The 22,769-nt window shown below is 42.2% G+C and overlaps 1 protein-coding gene across 1 annotated transcript in view; it reads right to left on the bottom strand.

Moving 5' to 3' along the window:
- Positions 1-22,769, bottom strand: part of LOC126271996 (F-box/WD repeat-containing protein 5) — a 91,266-nt gene that overhangs the window by 6,675 nt on the left and 61,822 nt on the right. The window contains exons 5-7 of the mRNA XM_049974479.1: positions 11,837-12,275; positions 11,555-11,724; positions 10,084-10,477 (exon numbers count right to left, since the gene is read on the bottom strand). Of these exons, the coding sequence (XP_049830436.1) occupies positions 10,084-10,477; positions 11,555-11,724; positions 11,837-12,275 (1,003 nt within the window). The remainder of the gene's footprint in view (positions 1-10,083; positions 10,478-11,554; positions 11,725-11,836; positions 12,276-22,769) is intronic.

Below are 22,769 nucleotides of genomic sequence, written 5' to 3'. Positions count from 1 at the left end.
TCATCAGTACTTTTCCCTTTTCTTTCACCACTCTTCCCTCCCCTTTAACCCTTCTGCCAGGAGGAGGAGCCACTGGCTTCAAAAGCTAGCAAACTGTAATACCTTTTATATGCATGTTCTCCTCCCATTGCTTCGTGAGTAGTGTTTTCGTATCTATCCAATTACTTATATTTTCAACAATTGATTATTTTCATTTATACTCCAGAGTTAGCTTATATGATTCTTTGGTTACAAGAAGTTGTTCCTTATTAAGTAAGACGAGTTACATTTAACAACTATTCACATTTTGTATAAATGACCAATCATTACACACTTAAACTTAGTAAAAGTAAATTTTACAGGGTTCATGTTGTGTACACTTGATTGCTGCTCTCTATCTTTATGCTCGGCTATAGCATTGAAAAAATCAGAACTAATTATTAACGTGGTCAGATCAAATACCAAAGGTAGTGTTACATCTTGTCATTGGGTTGAAAATTTTCTCCCCTGTATATTCAAATGGTATCTTTTCATTTATCTGCAATGATTGTAATGGAGAATTTAATGTGATGTATATTTTGTCATGTTTTATGTAAATTCTATGCTATATTGGTGTAGAAGAGAGTGTTATGGCCCAGTAGGTTAAAAATTATCTCTGTAATTAAAAACAATGAGGTATACAGTTGAAGGTGCCGGAAGAAAAGAAAGGGACAGTTTTGACTGAGATGAGTTCATGGAAATAAATGTTTGGTGGCCTTTTTTTTTTTTTTTTTTTTTTTTTGAAAGCTTTGTAATGTTACATGTACAGTGGAACCACAAAGAGGGACAGTTTAAGTAAGTAGTTTAACTGGTTCAATTTTTTGGAAGATCTGCAGGAGAGTAATGAAGAATTTGTTGGAGACTGATCATGGTGTTATCAGTTCATCCGTTCACCTACAGCAGACCAATGTGAGGACCACAGACACACGTGACAGGAAACTGCATCCACTCTAGCTTTCATTCTTCTTGAGGCACACTCCAACTCTGAAAACCACTAGCAAGGGGGGAGGGGCCAACAACGTTTGTACAAAAAAAAAAGGGGGATTAGGAAATTGTCATATGCTATTTGTGTAAGTGAAAAAAAACTTGGAACTGAAGAGGTTATATCCCAGCTTGAGTGAGGGAACTGTTTATGGGAGCAATTTAGTAGACACCAGTAAGCAGTCTTAATTCAATAATTTCAAAGCCAAAAGTGCCACTGACTCATAAATCATTGTCTAGTGAAGAGGAGATCATGGCCTTGTAAATATGGAGTACGATCTGCACCTCAATATGTGTGAACGAGGAAGGAAAGGGTGTTCAGCTTTCTCATACATCTAGTCTTTATTCAATGAATATGGGGCAGCCCTGTCAGATTTTTATCAAAGTTGAGTCCCAACATTCCAGAGTGTGCAAAAATGTCCAAGTGAAGGATACCTTAAACACCTAAGTGGATTTCTGGGTCAGGGTGAATCATGTTAGGGTGACAAAGCATGACCCACAATTCTCACAAGAGATAATTGGAAGCCATATGAAGAGGTCCTTTCAGGTGAATCCTTGGAGCTGGCATTCAGCCATGACTATTGATTGGGAGCTATTTTTCTCGTTAATTGTCTCTTTGGCCTATGAAACCATGTGTGTTCTCTACATTCCTCCAACTGTCATTTCTATTCCTGGATTTCATGATCCAGCCTCCTTTTCTCGTTCCTGTTGCCTCCATATTCCTGCTGATATCCTTCCATCTTGTCTGTGGCCTTCCTGAACCTCTTCTGCCCTTCACGGATCCTGAAAATGCTACTCACAGTAGTCTTTCCTCTTCCATCCTGATCAGGTTTCCTGCCCAAATCAATTTTCTTTTCTTCATTTTTGGCCAATATCAGATAGCAAGTATGGTTCTGCCAGTTCCTGGTTTTCTAAAATTTCCATTCCTGTGACTGAGTGTCCCTCTTTGGGGCAAATACTTTCCTTAATGTGTTTCTCTTAAAAACTAACAGTTTTTGTTAATCTATTTTCCTTAATGAAAGCATTCCAGGCCCATACACAGCTACCAGGACATTACACTCTAGTACAGTCCAACTTTAAAACTTCTTGAAACTGATCTACTGCACAATACACCTGTAAGCCAAAATTGCTCAATCTGCCACTGCAGTTCTTCCTTAATCTCTCTTTCCATTCTATTCTGTTCACTAAAAATGTTTCCCAAATATTTAAATATGTCTATTCTCTTAAATGTGACTTCTTCAACTGTCAATTGATTGTAGCCCTGCTTTTGTAATATTTGTGCAAAAATTTGTAATGAGCTCCATGCTCTCTCTGCCACCGTTTATTCAAACAACATGTATCACATGTGCAAATCATTTTATTGTGTTAGTACAAATACAAATATCACTGTACAGAGTGGATGCAACCATGGCAGCTGTTGATAGACATTGCTTTTTTGGCTGGATTTAAGGATTAGGATGATGCTATCCCTCCATTACAAAGGGAAAACACCGTCTAGCTGAATATTGTTAAAGACCCTGAGTAGACAGAGTCCATAAGTTTCATTCAGACGTTGGATCATTTGATTATGAATCTAATCAGGGTCTGGGACCGTATCATGTGCCCAGTTAGTGAAAGGATCATTACATAGTTCAAATTTAGGGGGAATAAAAGATAGGGAGATGTTTCCAACTTGTCTTCTATTCACTCGGGAGGTAAGAGACGTAGTGGGCCACAAGATGACAATAAGAACCTACACATCTGTAGACATACCACCACAAAAGAGATTCAGAATAGTTGATAATCTTTGGCAGTCCAACAGACTATGGAGATTGACCTACACCTGGGATGAAAAGGTGAGACACAGCACTTCCAGCATTCCTTATTACTGCACCTAATTAGGTAATGAGGTTTTGCACAGAGTCACTGAAAACAATGAGGGTGCTACGAGAAGGATATCACTTGAGATGTAGGAGAGCCCTTCAATGGTCTTCAACAGCTGTTGTAATGTCTCTGGTCCACCATGTTACTGACCAACAGTGAAGGGGAACACTGAAATGGGGATAGCAGTTCCATTGGCACAAGTATTTGCATTGGAGACATCTCTCACAACCTCAATGATGTAATATGACAGAGGAGGGACGAAGGTGACAGCAGAGGTGTACAACTGCCACTGTGCCCTTGGGAAAGCCCAAGATGGCAACTGCTCTATTGGCCAGTGACAAAGAAGTGTCATGACCACTGAAAAGTGATTGCTCTCAGAAAGATCATTTTATAGTGACCACTTTTATGAAGCCATGACTGGAGGAAGAGGCTGTAAGATCAATAGCCAAAAAGGTTCCATGGGCAGCACAAAAGTGGGTAGGATAACCATCACTCAGAAGACAGAGATCAATATCAGAAAAAAGTAGATCAATGAGATAGCTCCTACCAGATACGCAGCACTCCCCACAGAAGTGGTGTGCATTGATATCTCCAAGTAGAAGACAGGGATTGTAGGGGGGAGGGGGAATGAGGGTTGGGATGGGCTGGGGGGAGAGCTGTCAGATTAAGATGGGCATCTGAAAGCACACAAGTGCCCTGTCTGGTGATAAACACACACTGCAAATGGTAAACACGAGGATTTTTTTCACTCTTGCTGCTATTGTTACTAGTGTACAGAAGGGAATCCACTTACTGATAACTTTTGGGCAAACCAAAGTACAGATTGACAGAAAAGATTCCTTAAAATACATTTATGATGTCACTGACAAAGACCATTGGCTTTGCACATAGAAATGACCCTCTATCAGTCCAGCCACAAAGCAGGAACTGAGGGGAATAAGTTTCTGCAGTTTGCTTGATTTTGCTTTCCTCCCATGGTGTGACCAAGGAGAGAGAGTTTTTGGGTCATAACAATCTATGTCGAAACCTTCAGGTCCATCTGGAGAGACTGCCAGAGGCTCAAGGCTGCGAGTCTTTTCACTGTGAATACCTCACAACGATGTCGTCAATTCCGGTCAAGGGCTCTTCTCCCAAGCACCACCAAGCCACTGCAATGGCCATTGGGCTTGACTGCCATTATGTTGCTCCCATTAGGTCAGGCACTTATTTCTTGGCGTGCATAGGCTTGGTCAGCAACAATGGGATGCCGGATCAATCAGGGAGTCTACCAATGTGTGGATGCCTGATGACCCCTGCAGTGGTGGGTATTGGGCATGTCATCATTACATATTTAGAGATATCCCAAACATCAGATCTGCCAAAAACCATACACTGTCTTAATGTCGCCTTCTACTACATTCTGGCTGTTTGAGCACTGATAATCTGCTGGATTGTAGTAGGAGGTGACATAGGATTGTATGTAGTTTTTGACAGATTATTATGACAATGGAAATATCCCAAAACATGTAATGACGAGATGTGAATAAAAAATATGTTGGTGGCCAAGACTAGCATATTTCCATTCCATTCAAACAAAAGTAAACTGAAACGAATGTTATAAAATAATGTTTTGGAAAAAAGTTGGGAAGAACCATTATCAATTTTCTATTGGCAAATCAGGTTGTTGACAAGGAATCTGCCCTACAGATCAAATCTGAGAAAAGATTTTCTCAGAGATTAAGACTGCAGCACAGGAAAGGAAGAAGTACTGCACTGGCAAGCGGCCCTATACCCACCACATGTCTACTAAAGAAAGGAGGCCCATGGAGGATGAATGCTTCACACTGACCAATCATATACTCCAAATCTAGGGGTGTTTGTAACCAGGAGATCTAAGATGTTACCCTTCACAATTCGGTTCTCTAACTGGTCATTTTCAGATCAGGTATTTACAACAATTTCACACTCTTCTCTGTCCTTACTACGCATGCTAGTCAATTGAGTCTCCTGGTCTACAGCTGGTAAGTTGAAATCTCCCTGTACTACTATAGCATAACCAGAAAATTTATGCCCTTCTCCAAGCTTTTCTTGAGATATTTCACCATTGCTCATTTGAGTCATAGTGTCTGCAGAAGCATCCAATTATCAAGTTTAAACTACCTTTAAAACTTTCATTTATCCAATTTATTTTGCATTTGACTATGTTCTAGCTTCACTAGATATTATCACATTGTTTAAAGCACCATCATCCATCTATCTTTGCAAAATACATTCCAATAAGTACTTAGAATTTAATTGCTAGTAACACCTGGTATCAGCTTTGTTTCTGTCCATATGTGGGCATTATTAACATTTATAAATGGGATCCTTACACAGATGTTCTTGGAATTAAATGCTACTATATAAACATTCTCTCTCTCTCTCTCTCTCTCTCTCTCTCTCTCCTCTCTCTCTCTCTCTCGTATGTCATGAAGACTGTTACTACCTGTAATTAATGAGGCCAATATTGATACCTCCATGAAATCAGAATGCAACTTACTAGGCCTTTGGAGGGATTTACCTATTAAAAATCCATGTGTGAACTACATGTACTTTGTTAGCCCAGTATCCATTTCCTGTGTGTAGTACATGCCTGATCTATACAGAGGAGTCCCACAACTCTCCACCCAACATCAGAAATGGAGAAATCTACATCCAAGATCATCACAAAAATGTGTGAGCCTCTGTAGTAAGCCCTCCTGTCAACTCGACACAACACAACTGTGATCAGTGGTGGTGGTGCAGTAGTGCTCTGCAGCTGGAGCTATTCTCTTGTTGGATAAGCTAAGAGTTATTACAGAAGAGGGACTAGCATACTGAAGCCTAGTGATTATCTGTGATAGATGAATTGATTACTGGTGTAATCATTGCAGCTAAAGAAACTGTCTTGTTTCACAATACACTGGCCAGTGAAAAAGAAACTTAAGTTCGACAGAAATTTGGCAATCTAAGACACTCATCGCTGCAGTGCCTCTAATCTCATTTAAGAACAGTGTTTAAAAAGATACATCCTGAATTGAAACCATTCACCAACAAAGACAGTGTACAGTCAAACTAGCATCCCTTCAAACTCTTGCACCATGATACAGACTAACAGTGTATACATCCAAAATTGAAAAGAAGATCTTAGTGTCCACATATACAGTATGAAACTTTTAGTTCCGCCATTTTTACTGAACATAAATCACTGTTTAATCCTTTTGGGAACCAGAAGCAACATCTCTGAGAAGACAGCTCTGCGGTTGCAGTGCTGAACATTGTTCCTAACCAAATACAATTATGAACTCCATTTTATGCCGATCTCACAGACACACTGTTCTCCTTTCCACGTATCCCAACTCAAGATTTCAACTGTGCTCTGTCTTTAGGTTGATGCAGAAGTATTATAAGACCTATAACACTTCTTGGTTATGGCTATTTACATCACACAAGATCAAACTCCTGCTCAACAAACATAGACTTGTTAAACACTTCTGCCCTCCAGCACCACTTGATACTGGTTAATGGCATTATGCTTCTTTGTGCTAAAACCACAGGGCACTATGTGGTTATCTCTCTGCCAGTGTGCCCACAGTTTCTGGCTTCGTATCACTGTAGTCAGTTGGGGATTACCAGGATAAATTTTAAAAATAGGTACCCCCACATACTGGGTAGATATGGATGCTACCGAATGTGCACTGTGGTCAGATCAGCAAACAATGGAAGCACCTGCAGCTAAACATCACAGGGCAATTTCAGCACACAATATGGTTTGTAGCAGTGCTTGCATTATCAAAATCTTTTTCAACCTCCAGATGTGTTCCACCACAGCAGAAGCCTGGTAGCAGCATTGATAAAACTACTTACAATTAGGGAAGCCTCATGCACTCTTATGACTACTATGGCCTGTAGTTTACCTTATGTTAGTTGGCTGACTTCTATACCCAAAATATGGATCATGTGATGGCACCATCCTTCACCTTAAATGCAATGGTGAAGTTTTGAGGGTTATGCAGGCATTCAAGGTATGCAAGCTTAAGAAGGTACAAGGACCCAAATCAGATGATGTTTTTGAGTTATTTTTGATTACACGTAGGATGACAGTAGAGAGAGCCTGCAGCCTCATGTGCATTCTCCACTGGTAGCCTCACTGTACAATTCTTCAACTGCTACACCCTATACTTTAGACTCTGGTAGTGCTAAAGCCCAGTACAGCAGTCTGGGTTTGCATATTTGAAGGAACACAAGGATTGTTATTCACAACAAGGATCCACCATTTTATCTACTGCTTGTTTCTGTTGTGTAATGATGCTAAAAAGACTCAGAACCCACTTAACCAAGGAGTGGGCACGCACCTGTGTATAAAGTGCATCAATCACAAATAACAACGTTTTGTACTGTTTCATTGCTGTTTTACAATAGTGAGCCCACACCTACTCCTACATTACTGCATCAGCTAACACAGTAATAAGTTGTGTTGTCATTGTCCAAATGAGCAGCAGCAAAATAAAATAAACAACAAGGTAAGTAAGACAAAATTTACAATTTGTGCATGAAAATGACCCGAATTCTGAGCTAGCAGCACAATCCCACAATGAGGTAGTTATTTATTAGATAACCAGTAATTAAATAAGCAGCTGATAGGTATCCGATGCAACTGCACTGTTTAATGCTTAGAGGGGGTCATTATTGTGGGGCAACACTTCTGTGCGGCAACAGAGTGAAACAATGAAAGGTATATTTTATTATTTTTTAATTAAACAGTGATTTAGTTCATATAATGTTAGTTTAGTTTAGTTTATTTTATTGTAGTTTAATTAAACAAAGACTGACTTGTAATTTTGTTCATACATGTTTACCTAGGCAACACAGGCAACTATTCTTTACGTATGTAGAAAGTGTGCCACATACCTGCTTGTGATATGAAAAACGGTGCGCCCACTTGGGGCATAAATCATTTGCACTAGTTGTGACTAATCTAGTATCAACACAGTTGGCTCCTTATCATTGCATGTGCCTGATGTTTGAACTTCTTGTTAATGTTTGTATGGAGACTACTCCTTGTGATTTTTGCAGGCTTTTCACTTCATGGATGGTGTTTTGACTATCACCACTTGTAGGTGGAATAGTGCCTTACAATAGGTCCAAATTCTCTTTGAATGTTTTTTTTAATGCACTGCTTGGCTCAGGTCATCATTAACTGGAGGAACTTGAATTTTAGATATTGTCATTTTAGATACCTTAAAAATATCTTTCATTGAGGCTAAATCTCAAACCTAGTGAAAACACCACTGCTCTAACTACTGAAGTGGGTACAGTCTTTCGCATAGGTACAGGTAAAGTTATCATCACCTCTAAGTTTGGTTTGACAACAGTGATTTACTAGGTGCAGTTTACTGGAGGTGGTATGCCATTGTCTTTCTCCAACCTTTGAACTGACTTACCCAGCCAGCTATAGAAGAGCTTACATTCCAATGTGGATTTCAAACCACGGTGAGCTAAAGATTTTTCACATTAAGAAACACTGCTAGAGATGCTAGAAGCCCATTATATTAGATAAAGAAACTAGTTTCATCATTTTCCTGTATTGATAAATTGTTGTGAATCCCATAATAACTAGAAAGGCTTGAGGAATATTTTCTTGGAACTCACCTTGAAGTGTCAAAACATGCTGTCAGTTGGCAACATATTACTCCAGATTATGCACTGGAAGTTTCAGACAACAGCAAACTGATATCCCATATGTAAGTGTCCATTCAGCATAGGTGGAACTTAAGTCCCAACTGTCTATCAATCACTTTGTGCTGCCAGGATATTAGTGGTTTATGTAGATGGAATGTAAACAAAGTACTCAGCCATAATCTGGCTAACACCTATCACCTTTTTTGGAGACACTTATTCTTTACTAGGGGGACAACTCAGTCTCTCACAGTAAACCTCTTGACTGTTCCCAGACAGAAGATTTAGTTCAATGACTTACTGAGTAAAGGAAACCCTGTCATAATCTCTTCTTGCCCTTCTTTAGCTGCAAAACTTTGTAGCCTTATATTAATATTTGGATCAGTAAGGCCAGGTTCTCATTCAAAATGGTCAAAAATTCAAATTTTTTGAAAGGTGTATGCGTTGGAGTGAAAAGGTTTTTTTATCCATGCATTACAAAAGTTTCTACAGCCTGTTGTTCAAAGCAGTGTCACAACTGCTGTGGGACACACCCAGCCGGAGATGCCTGATTCAGGTAGAAAATGTGTTGTGCTGTGACGCACATTCACAAAATGATTTATATCGCAGTATGCATGCAAACATATTTTCCGAAAAAATCTGACGAACAACATGTGCGGGCTGTTGATTGCAGCATACCCAGCTCATCCAGATCGGCTTTTCTTAACAAGAAAAATGAGGGAATTGTTCTCCCGGAACAGGTTGAATTAGAGGAAGGGTTGATATATGGTGCTGGTATTGCAGCCCTAAACATAAGTAAGTAAAACTTTTTTTTTTTTTTCCAAAGTTGGTCAACACATAATTTTTTGTCCACTGTATTGAATTAGCGAGTTTGAATTTTGAAAATCTAAATTCAAATTCATGTTTAGCAACATCAAAAATATATCACACCACCTAGTTTTTATGCAAATTTAACTAATAAATACATATAAAAGTTTTCCTCAACTTTACACGGGTTTTTCTTGAGAAATGATTTGTCGAAACTCCGTGCAGCATAAAATAAAAACTATTCAACCTATGAACTTCTAACCACTTTTTATAGTAGGTTATACCTATAACATATGAAACTTTTAGTATAAACTATTTTTTGTAAAGCCATAAAGAGGAAATTCCCAAAAATCCAAACTCAAAGTTTAAGTTAGCACCATATCATTAAATTTAAGGCTATTTCATTGTGGTTATGTAAAAGCTTCCATAAATTTAATGTAGTAAGAACCCTTGATCAAATGATAATTATAGGTGCCATTTTTTTCTTCTAAAATAAAGTCGAAAGTATGATCAGTCATAATTCCCAAACAGATCCTTTGTATGTCTTTTCATTGTCTCCAAAAAATTTGCAAACTTTGCCTACTTTTTGTTCATTGGAATGAGAACCTGGCCTTTTAAGGGTTATTGGATTTACATCCAAAGGTTGCCTTTTTTCCAAATAATAGTTACAGTCCATCTCAACACTTGAATGGAAGGCGACAATGGTAGTAACTCACAGTTTGTTAATGAAATACTCACCTGTGATCTGGTGATAATCCCATTCCTATAATATGGCCATGAAGATCAATAACATGGTCTACTTTGTCAAATTTGTGAGCAACCTCATTATAGTCAAGCCAGTTAGGTTCTGGTATGGGCACTTCAGCATTCCTGAGTTCCTTTTCTCTAGCTCTTGCAGCTATTCGTTCTCTCAGCGATGGTCCAGGATCCAGTTTCTGAGGAAACGAAACTGACGTAATCCGTTTGAATCCTATTAAATGTGGAGTATAAGTTTTGGAGCCAGTAGTAAATATTAAATATTTTTCTGGTTGTTGTGCTAAATCATCACTTTCGCTCATGCATTCTTCTGCTTCCATTGATGCCTCAGAATTTTCGGAAGCATTTTCATCTGTTCCATCTATTGTGTCCCTGTCTGTAAAAGCAAAAAGTGATACAAAATGATTTGCACTTTCGTACAATGGAAGATTTTATAATCCAAGGAATGGTAATCACAAAACATTGCTGTGTTGTTATGATCAGTTTGGATGTGGTCTACCCTTTCTACCTTCTGGCCAATAAATCAATTTTTACAACATACAACATTTATCGTTTAAAAATATAAAAATATAATATGAAATCCAAAATGGTATAACTTGGGTTTTTTAGTTACTGAAGGTAGCCTGGAGGTAAATGACATTGCATCAATTGCAAATAAAGTCTGTAAACAAGCAAGCAATCATGTCTCATGGTGTGGATTGCTCGTGTACCGTCATATACCGTCCAAAGGCACTATGTGCGCAGAAATTTTTGGTTCCATGGCATTTTTCTTTTCAACTCATTATGATGATGAACGAATAAAAAATGGTATTCATATATCAGAAGTCCCTATTCTGTCTCTATCGGTCAAGCCAAGAACTAGATATGAAACAAGTGCTATGACTGGTGTTATTTTGTGAGTTCTTCTATTAAACCAATATACAATCAGTAATTTACTTTCACAACGTTGAACCTGCAACTTCAGAGTAGATTTTTTTAAAAAAAATATTAACTTCATGTTAGATTACAAAAAAAAAGCAGATTTGTTTTCGAATGTTACCACCACATAGGACAAGTAGCATATAAATGTAATATTCTGCTTCATAAATGCATTGTTTACTACAACATGAAAGGCTAAAAGAAAAGTTAAGCTTCTGGACCTGCACTGTGTTTTTAATTTACAAAAACTGCCCTAAGCTCATATCTGTACATTTCACATCAACAAGTGAATTGGAATAATAATCATGCATACTAAATTCAGACTAATGTTCTACACTCACTAAATAGAGCTGACAGAATGTGTCTTACATGAAAATATGAAAAAAATGCAAATAAGTTATGGTCTAATACAAAATAGTTTCAATATAAATAAATGATAGCAGAGGATTAACTCTTTATCATTCTGTTCTTAAAAATGTAACTTTTCTTCAAAGAAATGACCATCCATGTAAGTAACAAAATACTGAAAACTTACCACTTTCATAAAGTCCATATTCTCTACCACCATTACTGCAATCATAGCTAGATCTTCCACATTGTGTTTCCACCCTTCTGTAGTCTGAATTATACTGAATGGAACATGGATAATCAACAATATCACTTCTTCGACGCCAATTTAAAAAGGCACCTTCAAGGGAATTTGCCCTGAAAGAATTATTTAATAATAATAGGCTAACCTTTAAAAACAATTACATCCACACTGAATACAGAGAAAATATACTCAAGTATTAAATAGTAACTGTATATTAGTACATACTGTAAACATGATGAAACCTGAATTAGTGATTCAGGTGGATCTTCTTCAAGATTTCCATTGTATAACAGCGGTGATCCATTCATCTCACTGGTTGATGGATATGGGTTTCTTTTTTCATTATTTAGTGATTTTTGAATGTTATCCATTGGAGACTGTTGGTTACTATTATTAACCTGTGTTGGTGAAGGCGCCAAACAGTTGGCTACCATTATCGCTCGGACAGAGCTGGAGTTGGGGTTGTAGAATGCATACAACTTGCTTGTGATTGGGACATGTTCAGAATTTGCTTCTTGGGATGCTTTATTCAACCACAGGACAGATGTACTGACTAAGTGTGCAAGCCAGTGAAGATCACCTGATAATAAATACTGATCACTGAACCATGTCCCAAATATGTCATATGGTCTGTTTTTCACTCTACACTGCAGGGCAAAACCATCTGAAAAGTAAATTTCACTTTCCTATAGTAACTGCACACTTTCACAACACAGTAGGATCTTGCAATGTGGTTTTACTATACAAAAACTGCTCTACACTCACATTTGTATACTCTGCATCAACAAGTATTGGAATACTAATCGTGCATACTGAGTACAGAGCAATATTTTACACTTACTGAATAGAGTTTACAGAACAAGCACTATATGAAAATATTTTTAATAATCGCAAATCAATTAATCTTCTAACACATAACAGTCTTTAGCCAATCAAACCTTGAAGTTTACAATACAGTCGTCCCTTAATGAATAAATTGTAGTTTTACAACCCAACTTGTGACACAAACTTTCATTTCACTTTGGAGCCAATAACATACAGCATTCCTCTAATTTCTCAGCAATACTCATTACTCAATTAAATTTTTCAAACCTTCACAGACTGCTGCATCATGTAAAATGAGTACAGCTTGTACAAGTAGATGAGAGAGGTCCAGTTTGTAACCAAAAAGTTAAAGAGGTAACAAAAGTTTGGATGTGATTTTGCAACTGTTTGTTACTATTTACACAAATATTTATTGGCTTCCTATATTTACCTCTAACACATCATATGAACTTTGAAACTGCACTACTCACCTTCTGTTTATGTACTAGTGTATTTATGTCATGTTATCATTTCCTTTTTCTATGATCCTGAGAGATTCTTACTCCTTGAATATTATACACTGTTTTCCAAACCCTTGACATCTAATTATGTTTAATTTTTGGCAGATAACAAAGACCCCATTAGTACATACCCAAATGTAAACTCTTCTGTCTATATTAGCATCACTAATGTCCAATGCTCCATTTGATTTTTAAGATGATTTGTTGTTGTTGTTTGAGTAATAAAAGCAACCTGTATGTGATGTTTGTTTATTTCAGTTTGCAGTACAAACAGAAAAAAAAATCATAACACCAATATGGCTGCCATCGGGGTTGCCACTAAACCATTAATCAAAATGAAGAAACAGTGATGTGTCAAGAAACACAATGCATGTATAAACTTTCCCTCTTGCTGTCAGGTCAACTTCTGCCTGTCACTGTTGATACTCTGGATATATGATAACAGATTCAGAGTTTTATTCTTCCGCACATTTATAAATAGTTGTGGAAGATAACAGTGCAGTCAGTTCATGCCCAACGCTAAATTGTCAACATCCCTATGGTGTTAGCCAGTGTAAGGCAGTCCTGATTTAATTATTGTGAAGCAGACATTGTGTTATAGTCAGTCCGTAGTACTCACTCACAACATAAGCATCTCTATGTTATTAGCTGTCAGTTGGCAACATATTAATGTCATTAACCAGTATCAGCGAATCAGCAGTAGTCTTTCATTATGTTAACATCTATGTATCTATGTATCAATCAAATGTAGAATGCTATGATGCTATGTGAACCAGGGGGAGGGGAGGGGGGAGGGGGGGGGGGGCAAGGGATGCTCGCACTGTACTCCATCTGGCATCTGGGACACATTTTTGACATTACTCACTACATGAGTACTGCTTTCTTATTGGCCACAAAATCTGGAGATGTTTCAGCGATCTCTGCTGTCATGGGAAGGAGCAGTTGCGATCATCTCATATAGTGCTAACAACTTGTAATACTGATGAACAATACTGATACAAACCAAAATAATCTCAGTATTATCAGTACATATTGAGCATGTGAGGGTGAATATTACCTTTTTGACAATTCGCCATTATGCTGTTCACATTTTTGCAGTTTGGCTTCTATATTGTACAGCTGATTTATGCAAAGTTAAAGTGATTTAGATTTTTAAAATAATAGAAGTAATGATGGCCTTGCTTAAAGCGTCTGAAGATATGCCTGTAGCCAAAAACTGCAAAGTTTCTCCTAATTGCTTGTCAACTGGGATTGCCTGCTTCACTGCTTTATTTTGTTTTACTGTTCTGTCTCTTATTAACATTAGTAAATAATTCTTGTCCATTGCAGACATATCAGAACACTGCAACTATTAAATTGAAGATAATTTATAATTAATTAGCTACAACCACTTGCCGTTATAGGTGTTTATTTTTCCCTGATGACATCTCAAGATGGCAGACTTCCCATTTTCAGATGTTTACTTTTATTTACATGTTGACAACATTATTTCTTGATTAATGGCACTGCAGAATTTGCAAGGAAAGTTTTTAAGACAGTTACTACAAAACATAAACAAAAAGGCATAAATAAATGTAAACATCTGAAGATGAGGTTAAGATAATATGAGTTTAGTCTCAAAAATGTGTACTCTGAGGGAAAATTTATTGTTGCCATTCATGTCAGTGCATTAGCCAGTAAACACTGAAGTTGCAGGCACTACAGTTTTGACTTCACATGCTAGGAGCAATGCAGTCACGCCACGTGACAAGACAATCTGCAAGCTTAAATGAGTATGTGAATCAGGCCTGCAGGTCACCAAAGGTTGCCCATCCCTAATTTTCATGTTGATGGTAGCTGCAAAAATCCAGCAACATCTGTTACAAAAGTGGTTGGCTGCAATAGGAATTTGTTCCCACACTGGGCAGCCTGTTGGACTCCATCTGACAATTTGAAAACAAATATAACATCCCACAAAGGGGTTAAACATCTCTTCCTAATTTACTTTTATCCAAGGCATGATGGCAAACATTGAACTGAAAAGTACTCCTCGAGCTAATCAATCTTTCATCACTGGGAACAGTGATGCAACTAGGTCATTCGATTCTGTAGGGATTAGAACATCATGTAAAAAATAATCTAAACTGTCAGGTATACTAAACATCACCACTTTACTGAACACTGGGAAACAATTGACACATGTATTAATCATACACAATATATTCATACTAGTACTTCTGCAACCCAAATACAGAGATGAGAACTAATTTGAAACATTGGTCTACAGGATTTGAAAAGTGAAAATGCCCATACAGAATAATCCGAGAGTCATTATGCTTGGAACAGCTTTCATAGTCAAACAGAACTGAACACAAACCATCACACACTGAAGCACCAAAAAAACTGGTACAGGCATGATTATTCAAATACAGAGATATGTAAACAAGCAGTATACGGCACTGCAGTCAGCAAAGCCTATATAAGATAAGTGTGTGGCACAGTTGTTAGATCAGTTACTGCTGCTACAATGGCAGGTTATCAACAATTAAGCGAGTTTGAACATGCTGTTATAGTCAGTGCACAAGTGATGGGACACAGCATCTCTGAGGCAGCAATGAAGTGGGGATTTTCCTCTACGGCCACTTCACAAGTGTATCGTGAATGTCAGGAATCTGGTGAATAATCAAATCTCTGACACTGCTGTGGCCATAAAAAGGTCCTGCAAGATGGGGACCAACGAAAACTGAAGAGAATAATTCAACAGACAATAGTGCAACCCTTCCACAAATTGCAGCATATTTCAATGCTTGGTCATCAACAAGTGTCAGCGTATGAAACATTCAACGAAACATAATTGATGTGGGCTTTTGGAGCCATAGGCCCCCCTCATGTACTCTTGATGACTGCCGAGTGGAAACATGTTGCCTGATTGGATGAGTCTCATTTCAAAATGTACCGAGCGGATGGACATGTATGGGTATGGAGACAACCTCATGAACCCATGGTCCCTGCATGTCAGCAGGGGACTGTTCAAGCTGGTGGAGGCTCTGTAATGGTGTGGGGATAGTGCAGTTGGAGTTATATGGGACTCGTGATACATCTAGCTACAACTCTGACACATGACATGTACGTAGGCATCCTGTCTGATCACCTGCATCCATTCATCTCCATTGTGTGTTCCAACGGACTTGGGCAATTCCAGCAGGACAGTGCAACACCCACTCTTGTCCATAATTGCTATAGACTGGCTTCAGGAACACTCTTCTGAGTTTAAACACTTCTGCTGTCCACCAGACTCCCCAGAAATGAACATTATTGAACATACCTGGGATGCTTTGCAACATGCTATTCAGAAGAGATCTCTACCTCCCTCATACTCTTATGGATTTATGGACAGCTCTGCAGGATTCGTGGAGTCAATTCTTTCCAGCACTACTTCAGACATTAGTCAAGTCCATGCCATGTCATGTTGTGACATTTCTGTGTGGCTCGCAGGGGCCCTACACAATATAAGCAGGTGTACTAGTTTCTTTGGCTCTTCAGCGCAAATGCACATGCACCTACAAACTATGACAACAGAAAAAAAAATAAAACTAGAAAAAGTCAAACAATTTTGGGAGCCACTAGAAAATGAGACATCAAAAAATACTAAAGTATCACACAAAACTACATGTAGGAGACAACCACTCAGCATGGTAGAGAACAGAAATACTAGGAAATAGGAGAAAATTTTACCATACACAAATGCACCAAAAAGAAAAGAGAAAGGCTCATCATCTTCTGGAGACGATTTGACTTAAATCTGTCAATCTTTTCCATTTGGCAAAACTCATCAGAAGCGGGAGCACCTCTGATAGCTCTATTGCACCTCTGGACAGAAGATGAAGAATGGAAATTTTTGTGGACCAGAACCCCACAACCTGGAAGACTCACCAATAGTTAACATATCCAGTTATAGAAGCCTTCATTGTATGACTGTTTTCAGAAAATTACCAAGGAGAAAGACCTGGTCTCCTCATAATACACATTTAGACTCTTATCAGCTGGATCATGTCGCACTGATGAAACAAAAGATAGAGAAATCATGAATGTAGAGGGACTAGGCACAGACTAGGTCCACTTTTTAACAAAAATAAAAGCAAAATTTCAATCTGAAAGATCAAATCACAAAATTTAAAAAAGTTTACAGAATTAAAACAAAACTTTTTTGTCAGATGACATTAGCAAATTTGCTAAAAACCTTCACACAAACAAGATGGGAAATTGGGATGAGATCAGGGAAGCAATGATAGAAGCAGTGAAAGAAGAACACCCTCCAAGATGAATAAAAAACATACAGCTGGGCAACATACGTAATAAAGCGTCAGCGTAGACAACATGGGGGGGGGGGGGGGGGGGGGGGGAAAGGAACTCCTGCGAAAAGAGTGTGATGAACACATTCACTGAGAGAAGAAAACAAATAACAAAAATTATTACAACAGAGAAGTGGAGATATGACAAAGAACTATTAGAAGAAAGACACAAATTTCAGACAAAACACTAGGGACTTATACAAAATTTTTGAAGAAAAATAACAGGGTACAATCCAATGAGCCTTTCCTTCAAATATCAACAGTCAAACTGATTACCAACAACAAAAGCAACTGTGAGCTACAACAAAAATAGTTCAAGTGTCTTTAAATTGTGAGGAACCAACACGACAATTTTCAGACACTTCCAAAAGGAAAACACATTCAGATGGTTGGGTGTGGGATTGAAGGGACCAGACTGCTAAGGTCATCGGTCCCTTGTTCCACGATAAAATCACACGAAATAAAAACTGTCAGTCGTTAAAAACGGAGAACAGAGAAGGGACGACACAATACAAGAAAGGCAGACAAAGACCAGACAAACGGAACTAAGATCGCACCGAGTGTGAAGGTGGTTGGCCGACCATGAAAATAAGGAAAAGCCAACCACCAAATGACATTAAAACCCACAGTTTAAAACCACAGGCCAAAGGCCCAAGTCAATACAGGAAATAAAAGGACAAACACTCAAATCATACGATAAAAACCCCCTGCCCGAATAAAACTCAACACGAGGTCCGCCATAGCATCGTCATCACATAAAAGGGCAGGGAGGGTATCAGGCAGCGCAAACGTCTGCCTGAGTCCTGCTAAAAGCGGGCAGTCCACCAAAATGTGGACCACCGTCAGAGCTGCCCCGCAGCGACATAGCGGTGGGTCCTCCCGGCGCAACAAATGGCCGTGCGTCAGCCACGTGTGGCCAACGCGCAGCCGGCAGAGGACGACAGAGTCCTTCCGAGAGGCCCGCATGGAGGAGCGCCACACACGGGTCGTCTCCTTCACCGCCCGAAGTTTGTTGGGCGTGGGCAGGGTGCGCCACTCGTCACCCCAGGCACCAAGCACTTTCTGGCGCAAAAGCGACAGGAGATCACACTCCATAAGGCCGAGTTCCAGAGCCGGTGAACTCACTGCCTGTTTAGCCAGCGTGTCAACCCGCTCATTGCCCGGGATGCCGACATGACCTGGGGTCCAAACAAAGACCACGGAGCGGCCGCAACGGGCAAGAGCATGGAGCGACTCGTGGATGGCCCTCACCAGACGGGAACGAGGAAAGCACTGGTCAAGAGCTCGTAAACCACTCAGGGAGTCACTACAGATGACAAAGGACTCACCTGAGCGGGAGCGGATATACTCTAGGGCGCGATAGATGGCAACCAACTCGGCAGTGTATACACTGTTCCCGGGTGCCAGCGACCGTTGCTCACAATGATCCTCTAGAGTAAGAGCGTAACCAGTGCGACCAGAGACCATCAAACCGTCGGTATAGGTCACGGCAGATCCGGGAAACTCGGCAAGGAGAGCAACAAAGCGGCGGCGGAGGGCCGGAGGGCCGGAGGAGGGACCGAGTCTTTCGGACCCTGTGCCAAATCCAGCCGAATGCATGGTCGGCGCACACACCAAGGGGGCAGACGGAGATTGGCCCGGAAAACAGGCGGGAGAGGAAAAAACTCAATCCCACACAGTAGAGCCCGGATGCGAACCGCGATCGTACACCCTGACCGGGGCCGCCTGTCTGGAAGATGGACGATCGATTGCGGGAACAGGAGACGGTAGTTGGGATGCCCTGGCAAGCTACAAACGTGGGCAGCATAAGCGGCCAGAAGTCGGTCGCGCCGGATCCGCAATGGAGGAACACCAGCCTCCACAAGTAAGCTGTCAACAGGGCTTGTCCGAAATGCTCCTGTGGCGAGTCGGATCCCGCAGTGATGGATGGGATCCAGCAATTGCAACGCTGATGGCGACGCCGAACCATAAGCCACACACCCATAATCAAGGCGGGACTGGATCAGCGCTTGATACAGCCGGAGAAGGGTGGACCGATCGGCACCCCATCCGGTGTGGCTAAGGCAACGGAGAGCGTTTAAATGCCGCCAGCATGTTTGTTAAGCTGCCTAATATGAGACAGCCAAGTCAACCGGGCATCAAATACCAGTCCCAAGAACCGATGCGTCTCTACCACAGCAAGAGGTTCACCGTCAAGGTAAAGGCGTGGCTCAGGGTGAACCGTGCGACGCCGGCAGAAATGCACAACGCAGGTCTTAGCGGCCGAAAACTGGAAGCCGTGCGCTACAGCCCACGACTGCGCCTTGTGGATAGCGCCCTGCAGCTGGCGCTCAGCAACTGCAATGCCAGCGGAGCTGTAGTAGAGGCAGAAATCGTCTGCATACAACGAAGCTGCGACGGACGATCCCACCGCCTCAGCGAGCCCATTGATCGCAATTAAAAACAGGGAGACACTGAGGACAGACCCCTGTGGGACCCCGTTCTCCTGGACCCGGGAGGAACTATGGGACGCAGCAACTTGCACGCGGAAGGAACGAGACGACAGAAAATTCTGAATAAAAATCGGGAGCGGGCCCCTAAGACCCCACCCATGAAGTGTGGCCAGGATGTGATATCGCCAAGTCGTATCGTACGCCTTCCGCATGTCGAAGAAGACGGCAACCAGATGTTGGCGGCGTGCAAAGGCTGTACGGACGGCAGACTCTAGGGAGACCAGATTATCGACGGCAGAGCGGCCTTTGCGGAACCCACCCTGAGACGGAGCCAGAAGGCCTCGAGACTCGAGGAGCCAACTCAACCTCCGGCTCACCATACGTTCTAGCAACTTGCAAAGAACGTTGGTGAGGCTTATGGGGCGGTAGCTGTCCACCTCCAGCGGGTTCTTGCCAGGTTTCAACACGGGGAGGACGATGCTTTCTCGCCATTGAGACGGGAACACACCCTCAACCCAGATGCGGTTGAAAACATCTAGGAGGCGTCGCTTGCAATTCACAGAGAGGTGTTTCAGCATCTGGCTGTGGATGCGGTCTGGCCCAGGAGCCGTATCAGGGCAAGCAGATAGGGCACTCTGGAATTCCCAGTCGCTGAAAGGAGCATTGTACGACTCCGCGTGGCACGTGTGAAAGGAAAGCCTCCAACTTTCCAACCGCTCTTTCCGGGAGCGGAAGGCCAGTGGGTAATTCGTAGATGCGGAACACTGAGCAAAATGCGCTGCTAACCGGTCCGCAATCGTGTCGGAGTCAGTACACACCACTCCATTCAGCGAAAGCCCAGGGACAGAGACAGGCGGCTGATAGCCATGGAGTCGCCTAATCTTAGCCCAAACCTGCGATGCAGAGGTACGGACGCCAATGGTGGAAACATACCGTTCCCAGCACTCCTGCTTCCGTTGGCGAATAAGGCGTCGGGCACGGGCACGGAGCTGTTTAAAAACGATGAGGTTCTCCAAGGACGGGTGCCGCTTATGGCGTTGAAGAGCCCGCCGGCGATCTCTAATCGCCTCTGCGATCTCGGGCGCCCACCAAGGCACAGTCCTCCTCCGAGGGGACCCGGATGAACAGGGAATCGCAGATGCCGCCGCAGAAACGATGCCGGTGGTGACCGACTGAACCACCGCATCAATGGTGTCAGGGGAAGGAGGTGCGATAGTGGCGAGAGAGGAGAACGAGCCCCAATCAGCCTTATTCAGAGCCCATCTGGAGGGGCGTTCAGAAGAGTGACGCTGTGGTAGTGACAGAAAGATGGGGAAATGGTCACTACCACATAAGTCGTCATGGACACTCCAGTGGATGGATGGTGAAAGTCCGGGGCTGCAGATAGAAAGGTCGATGGCCGAAAATGTGCCATGGACGACGCTGAAATGTGTCGGCTCTCCCGTGTTTAAGAGGCAGAGGTCAAGCTGCGAGAGAAGAGTCTCGACATCTCTACCCCGGCCAGTAATCGCGGCGCTACCCCACAGGGGGTTATGGGCGTTAAAGTCGCCCAGTAACACAAAAGGAGGAGGCAGTTGTGCTATCAATGCAGCCAACACATGACGCTAGACATCACCATCTGGCGGAAGATACAAACTGCAGACAGTAATAGGCTGACGCGTCCACATCCTTACAGCGACAGCCTCTAAAGGTGTGTGAAGAGGTACACATTCGCTGTAGACAGAGTTAAGGATGTAGACGCAGACTCCACCAGATACCCTCTCATAAGCTGCCCGGTTCTTGTAATAACCCCGATACCCACGTAGGGCAGGGGTCCGCATTGCCGGAAACCAAGTTTCCTGTAGGGCAATGCAGAGGAAAGGGTGACTGCTGATGAGTTGGCGAAGCTCAGCAAGGTGGTGGAAAAAAGCGCTGCAGTTCCACTGGAGTATTGCTTTGTCCATGTCCAAAAAAGGTGTGAAGGGGCCGAGGAGGCAGATCACGCCACTGGGTCACCTGCTGCCACCGATGGAGGACCAGTACAATCTGCTTCCATGGCGTCTGAGGGTCCGGCGAGATCCAGGTCCTCAGCGGACGCCCGGATCTCCACCTTATCCCCGGACGCAGAGCCTGTAGGGAGCAGTGGGGTGGATGCCACCGCGTGGTCCTTGGCCTTAGAGGTCTTCTTCTTCGTCTTGTCTCTCTGGTCCTTGGGTTTTATTGGCTGGGAGGGCTCCAGCGAGTCAGTCTCCGGGACGGAGGAGGAGCGGGAAGCCCTGCGATCAGCCGCTGGTCTGCTTTTCTTCCATTGGCTGACGTCACCCTTCCCAGAGACGGAAACCTGGGAAGGAAGGGACCCAAGGGACCCTTTCCGTGCTATTCGAGCAGGGGAAGTTTGAGGCTTCCCCAGCTTAGAAGTGGGGACTGATGTCCCCGATGGTTGGGGGGTTGCTGCTCCTGAGGCAGGTAGTGCAGGAGCAGCAGGGAGTGAAGTGCCCCCCACCATCAAGGGGGCAGGTGTAGCGTTCCGGCTCTGAGAGTTGGCAGTCTGAGGGAGAGCTAATGGGGCCATAACAGTAGTAGCCGCGGCGTAAGAGGCAGGCATTCGAACAGGATGGAGGCGTTCGAACTTCTGCCTGGCCTCAGTGTATGTCAGGCGGTCCAGGGTCTTATACTCCATGATTTTGCGCTCTTTCTGGTAGATCCTGCAGTCCGGCGAGCAAGGTGAGTGGTGCTCTCCGCAGTTTACAAAGATGGGAGGCGGAGCACATGGAGTATCGGGATGTGATGGGCGTCCACAATCTCGACATGTGAGGCCGGAAGTACAGCGGGAAGACATATGCCCGAACTTCCAGCACTTAAAGCACCGCATCGGGGGAGGGATATATGGCTTGACGTCACAACGATAGACCATCACCTTGACCTTCTCAGGTAAAGTATCACCCTCGAAGGCCAAGATGAAGGCACCGGTGGCAACCTGCTTATCCCTTGGACCACGATGTACGCGCCGGACGAAGTGAACACCTCGCCGCTCTAAATTGGCGCGAAGCTCGTCATCGGACTGCAATAGAAGGTCCCGATGGAATATTAT

The sequence above is a fragment of the Schistocerca gregaria genome, chromosome 5 (genome assembly GCF_023897955.1).
Source record: "Schistocerca gregaria isolate iqSchGreg1 chromosome 5, iqSchGreg1.2, whole genome shotgun sequence".
NCBI lineage: Eukaryota > Metazoa > Arthropoda > Insecta > Orthoptera > Acrididae > Schistocerca > Schistocerca gregaria.
The sequence above is the reverse complement of the archived record's forward strand: the minus strand, read 5'-3'. Positions and strand labels throughout refer to the sequence as shown.